Genomic DNA, 6,472 nt, shown 5'->3' on the forward strand with positions numbered 1-6,472 from the left:
CCTTCAGCCCTGATAGAATCTGCCTGGCCCTCCCTCCCCTCAAGGGTCTGCCATGGCTTCCTACTGTCCTTGGGGCTGAGTCTCTACTCCTCAGCCTGTACAACTGTGTTCTGCTCACTTCACCGGCCTCATCTCATTCACGTGCTCCAGAACACAGAACTGCTGGCAGCTTCTCTTGGGTGCCTTGCCAGGTCTTAGCTCCAGGCCCTTTCTCCTGCTGCTCCCTCTTCCTGTGACCCTTTACCTCCAGCCCCACTGAGATGTCCCCTTCCCTATGCATTCACTCAGTGAACACATGAAGAGAGCTTTCACATGCCAGCCACATTACTGGAGGCAAGAAACAGCAGAAAGAAAAGTTAAACTGGTGCCTGCCCTCCTAGAGCCTCAGTCCTGGGCAGAGAAGTGAACCAGTTCATTCCTCAGGTAAATGTTAAATCATAGCTGTAACGAAATTGAAGTGAGCAAGGCCAGTGGTTCTAGACCCGCCCATGTCAGGGGGCCTGCCCCAGCCTAAGGGTTGGGAAGGCTTCCTAGAGGAAGGGACAGCTCAGCTGAGACCTAAAGGATGATACACGGTTCGCCAGATGAAGGCAGAAACAAGAAGGAAGATATTTGCCTCTTCCAGGAAGATATCCCTAACTCTAGCCTGGGACGGTGCCTACTCTCAGCTTCCCAATCACAAGACTCATTGTCTGGCTCCCCCACCTGACTGTGAGCCCCACAAGGGCAGGGCCAGGTCAGCCTTGGAAAACAGTAGTGTCCTAAGTGCCCAGTACAGGGCCTGGCACAGATAGACGTGTGAAAATTATGGGGTGAAACAACCAATGGGGAGGAGTTGGAAGCCCCAAGCCCCAGTGAGGGCTCCATGCTGCCAGTACTGGACGCCCTATAGGCCTCTGCTGTCCTGCATCCACAGCTGGGCTAGGGAGGAGGATGAGGAAGAACAGGATCTCTCAGAGGTTCTGAGGGAACAGGGCCTGGCCCCTACCAGTGCCACCCTCTGGGCCCCGACTCCCCACCCCACTGGCTGCTGCTACCTCTCCAAGCCTCCAGCTCTACCTGTGCTGAGTGCCTCCTTCATCTTCACGGCACAGAAGGGCTGGCTTGCCTCATCCGTGGCCTGCAGGGAGCCCAGCTCGTAGGAGTTGAAGGCAATGCGCAGGAATGGTGCCATGTTGGGGCCTGTAGTGGGGTTGTGGAGACAGAAGGGGTAAGGCTGGGTAGCAGGGCAGGACCAGCAGGTACAGCCCTGGGAGGTGGTCAGGTATCCGCTCCCCACAGGGCTCTCACAGCATTGAGTCTGGCCCACATGGTGCCTATGATGCACTCGTCCTAGTTGCCAATGTTAAGATTGAGAAGTTTTATATAAGTCTAGATTTGTGGCATCCTTGGTAAAACTAGAAGATGGGACATCAGGCAAGAGCTGGCTGGCACTGCCCCCTTGGACAGGCACTCTTGCCAGTCTACTTTAGGCAGGGACTCCTTTTCACTCTTCTCTAAAACCTACCTGGGCCCTGGAGCCATTTGACTCTGTGACCCCTAGATGTTCATTTGAGGAGTCATTCAATGCCCATTTAATACCCAACTGTGCACATCTACTATATGCCAGGTACCCGGCATGTGCTGGCCAAAATGGGCAGGCCAGTGGCCCCTCCTCCCTACATCCTGCCCCACATAGCCCTTTCTGGTTTTCAAAGATTTTTGCTCCTAACTACTCAAGCTGACAAGCAGGGCCAAGATAACCACCCCCAGTTTTCAGACAGGGAAACTGACACCCTGAGGCCAAGCCAGCCCCTGAAGCTGGGATTCTATTAACGAAGCACTGACTTTGTTTGGGACCGGGGGCCTCTCATCTACGCAGAAGGTTGCCTGCACTTTCAAACAAATTTTTTTCCAAATATAACACTATTTTAATGTTCAATGTAACGCTGAATTTGCTTTTTAAATTACACAGGTTGGCCCCATGCTCCCCCATTCCTCACCGTTCCTCAAATAGAGGGTCACTACAAGAGGTGACCCTGATGGAGGATGCTCACATGTGCAAGCCCACGCTTGCATACTCCTATACACCTACTCAGACACTGGCTCCAGGTCTAGGCCCCAAACAGGACGGCGCTCCATAACCCTGGCTGAATGAACACTTGCTCATGTACATACACGTACATATGTACTCATGTTCCATCCTGAACACAATAGACTGGCAGAGAGGCAGACTCAGAGACGCACCCCTACCCACACACAAGTATGTGAGCACATGCAGCAGCCACACTACCCTGGGATGGCTCCCGCGGCTCCTCCACAAGGAAGCCGGAGCAGCAGCTAGACCAGTCTGCTGGGAGCTCCCAGCCCAGATGAGCTCACAGGAAACACTGACCTCAGCCTATAGCCGAGCCCAGTAGACTGGCCAGTCCTCTAAGGCCAGCAGCCAGAGTAGAGAGGAGCAACCAGGAGGGGCAGACACCACCATGTCCCCTACCTGGGCCTGGCTCCTATTCAGAGGGAGTGAGAGTGGGTGTGCAAACTAGAGTCTCAACCCAGGTCTCAAAGCCTTCAGCCTGAGCCAAGCCAAGCAGCTGCCATGACCTCTCAGTAATAGGGAGGGAGAGCCAACTGTGGGCTCCCACTGTTTCCTCCCTGGGACAGAACATGCATGAGTGTACGAGTCGATATGTGTGAAGGTACATGTGGGTGTACTGACTGCACAGCTGTGGAGATGTGTGTGCCTGTGTGGACGTGAGTGGGTGGTGCATGGTGGGCACTCAGGCAATGTTGAAGTGAAGAGTGAGCTGCATGGGTCTGGCTGGGAATGGATGTAGGAGTCTGGATAAGTGTCCCAAACCTCCAAGCAAAAAAGACATCATGCCCCTCCTGCCACCCTGCCTGGCCTGGAGGTCCGAGGTGTGGAACACCCAAGTGAGTGCTCCCTGGGGGTCCACAATGTTCGGCAGCACCTCTGCATAACATATACTTGCCACATATCAGTGTCCACATACCCAGGGCCTGAACCCACCAGATATGGCTCAGCCTCATGCCTCCTCACAAGATAACCTTGAGATCCAGGTGGGGCAATGACAGTCTTTCTGAGTGTCTCAGTGGATGAGGGTTGAGTGGGCAGGTGGGCAGAGATGAAACGGTAGTTGCGCCACAGGAGCTTGGCTCCTGGGGAAAGCGGAGAGAGGACAGCCCTGGGCGGCAAAATAATGGTCAAACTGGGTGTAAGACCCTGGTACCAATGTTGCTTTGCCTATGGGGCTCCGTGCAGGGCCCTTGGCTTCTCTGAGTTTCGTTCCCCAACTCCCCCCTCCCCCATCTTCCAGATAAAGAGTGGTCCCTTGGTACATCGTCATGATGATGTGTAGGGACAAGACCCAACATCAATCCCCCAGGCCTCCGGGTAGGGTCTTTTTAATGCTATCACCCTTTCTTCCTTCCATCTCTCACCTGCGCACTTCCTTTCTCAGTTAAAATACAGTCACATCCCCCATGGCATCCATTCCACCTGCCCATCAGCCTGGGAAGACAGTTCTGATAATTGAGCCCACTTCTCAGATAGGGCAACCAAGTCTCCAAGAGCACAGAGCTGCTCAGCCTGAAGCAGCAGGTGCACCAAACACCTTCTGGCAGTTCCTCCTGCCCAGTGCCTCCCCTTAGGACCTAGCCTAGATAGCCCTCAGACTCCATGATCTCCTCTGCCTCTAGGTGGCCTAGCAGGAGCTGTCCATGGGGACCACTCAAGGGCTAAATGGAGGAGGGGAGAGTAGAGAGTATCAGAGAAGCCCTAGGAAGGTGAGGCAAAGCCCAGCCCGGGGCCCATTAGGCCTGTCCTCTAGCTCTCTGCAGTCACACTCAGGGCAGCTGCTGCTCACAGTTAGCTAGAAGCCACTAGAGGGAAAACCACAACCACAGCAGGCCCCAGCTCCAAACCTGCACAGCCAGCCACAGTACCACAAAGACGGAGACCTCCTGGTGCTCCTCAGCAGTAACCCTACGGTTAGATCACCTAGTCCTAGGACTAAAACTAGATCATGGCTCCAGCCAGGTTCTTCCACTCCCTCCACCCCATTGCACTACCTGGACTCCAGGAGGGAGACAGACTGGGTGAAGATGAACTGGTGAAGAGGTCTTGGACCCCTACACACCAAGACCCCCCTGAACAGTGGAGCCAGAGTCATCCACTTACCTTGTGGAGTGTCTGAACAATGGTGGTGAGGCCGGAGGTAAAGAAATGGCACAAAAGCAAGGTGTACCAACTATTTATAGCCTCATGCAAATAGGCCCACAGGCCCCAGAGGAAGGCCCCTGGCTCAGCCTCATTGCTGTTCTGCAGGGCCATGGGGGTGGCAGGGTTGGACCCCACACAGGGTTCTGTAGGGGCCAGATCCTTGGGGCCAGCTGAGGCCAGCCAGGACTTTCCCAGCCACCTGTGGGCTCCTAGTTTCTGCTCTCCTGCTTCTCCAGCACACAAGGGAGGCAGCCCAATGAAGCAGAGAGCACTGGACTTGGTTGGAGTCAAAGGGTCTGGGTGTGAATCTCAGAGCCCCCATTTATAAGAAGGATCGTCCTTCTCTGAGGCCAACAACATACCAGATTAGGCTTATAATGGCATTAACATACTTTATCTCTGTACAGGTCCAGGAGATGGGTATTTTACTGATGAAGAAACAGATTCAGAAAGGCTAAGTGACTTGCCCAAGACCACACGCCGGTAAGTGGCAGAAAGATTTGAATCCAGGCCTGCCTGATATGTCAGCCCACATTTTTTCCAATGTGCCATGTCAAGAAGAGATGAAGGGAAAGAGAGCAGCACACACAACACATTCATGAAGACAGAAAACAAATAGGACAGGTACCCTGTGCTTGACCGGAGTCTATTCACCCAACCCGCTCTAGGCCAGTCCTAGGCCTGACCTTGAGGACCGCCCCTTTCTATACAACGCAGGTCGTACAGACCCCTGAACTGCTGCCCTCCTTCTTGTCCCAGCCACTTGGGCCAGCCTCTGGTTCTCAAACCCTGGAAAAGGCTAGGCCGTACTGGATTCCAGCTTCAGGGGGCGAGGGCCCACTGGCCCTGCTACCCACCATGCCCTAGACTAGCAGCCCAGAGGAAGGAAAGGTGGTGCCAGGCTAGGCCAGACCAGGCACGTCACCTCCTCGGGGCAATGGAAATCTGCTCCCAGCCCGTCTAGGGCAGTGGACAAGGCTGACCTCAAGCTGACCAGAGTAACTGTACCGGTCAGAGCTTCTGGGACACAGAAGACAAGTATGAATGTTGCACATCCATACGTGTGCACATGAGTGTGTTTCAGCAAGGAAGGTAAGGTGGAGGACATGGCCTAAGGGGTGACACAAACAGAAACAGGAATGTATTTTCTAATTTTTCTACAGCATGTAAGTTGATAACAATTTTATTGAAGGTGAAAAAAAAAGCCCAGCAAGTCAAAACATCTCCAAGAGATGGGCCTTCAGAGACTGACATGCCCATCTCTTCTTTGTACAGAGGCAGAAACCGAGGACAATGAGGTCCCCTCCACTCCAGCCCTTCCTTGGCATTTGACTCCGTCTTACAGGCCACAGGGTGATGCCTACTAGACAGAGGAGCAAAGTGGGGCCTAGAAAGAAAGACCTTGTTCAAGCTCTTAGAGTGTGTGTGAAGATGGAGGGAGGTTCCCTCAGAAAGTCTGCCAGGCAACCAAGAGGTGACAGACTGAGGACCAGGAAAGCAAGAGTGAGTAGAGATCAGCTGAGGCCCCTGGTAGGTCTGGGTTCTGCTCCCTTAAACCGACACCTGAGGAGCAGAGGATGCCCCTTCCATGAAACTCTCTCCATGTGCACCTGCCCAGCTTTGGGGCAGCCCCTGCTGCCCACCCATACAAAGCACCACCTGCTGCCAGTCAAGACTGGTGGGGGTGGTTTTGGACTAGGCCCTCCTTGAGATGGAGATCCTGCCAAGGTCCAGCCCACATAAGCCTTGAAGGATGAATGAAGGAGGGAGAAGGCACGTGAGGCCCAGGCAGTGGGAGAGAAGAAGAGTAAGAGGCAGTGTGATCAGCAGGAGGGATCAAGGCTGTCCCTAGCAGAGCTGAAACAGGACAAGGGGGCCAGGTGTGGCAGAAGCTGCCAGGCTGGGCAGGTAGGCGAGTAGCAGCTTGGCTGGGAGGCTGGCCTCCCCAGGCAGCCTTCCTAGATGGAAGCACGTTAAGGAGGCCACAGGGGTTTCACAACCCAGGAAATGGGCTCAGCAAGAAGAGCAGGGTGTGGAGGAGGGGAAGGGCTAGCAAGACCCTTCCAAGGCCCCTCACAAGGTTCTATGTCATAGCCCCATTTGTCCAGCCCTGTCTTGGGAGGAGGATCAGCTACGGTCTCAGGTCAAGGCCAAGTCCCAGAGCAGGAGATACTCCCCACACCTGCTCCTCCCCAGGACTAGCTCCTCATCCCCCACACTCCAGGCTCCTTCTGGCCCCCTCCCTCACCC

General features: G+C 54.5%; 1 protein-coding gene across 4 annotated transcripts in view; it reads right to left on the reverse strand.

Annotated features, from left to right (window-relative positions):
- The window catches only part of PRKCD (protein kinase C delta), a 29,207-nt gene that overhangs the window by 11,720 nt on the left and 11,015 nt on the right, over positions 1–6,472 (reverse strand). For 3 of the 4 annotated variants that reach the window (XM_039867449.1, XM_039867448.1, XM_039867446.1), the window contains exon 3: positions 1,060–1,182. In XM_039867449.1, coding sequence (XP_039723383.1) covers positions 1,060–1,174 — 115 coding nt within the window. In that variant the 5' untranslated portion in view covers positions 1,175–1,182. Of the gene's footprint in view, positions 1–1,059; positions 1,183–4,180; positions 4,202–6,472 lie in introns of those variants that run through there. The other variant, XM_039867447.1, reaches the window with a different exon arrangement.

This window comes from Pteropus medius, unplaced genomic scaffold (genome assembly GCF_902729225.1).
Source record: "Pteropus medius unplaced genomic scaffold, Ma_sr-lr_union100, whole genome shotgun sequence".
Classification (NCBI taxonomy): domain Eukaryota; kingdom Metazoa; phylum Chordata; class Mammalia; order Chiroptera; family Pteropodidae; genus Pteropus; species Pteropus medius.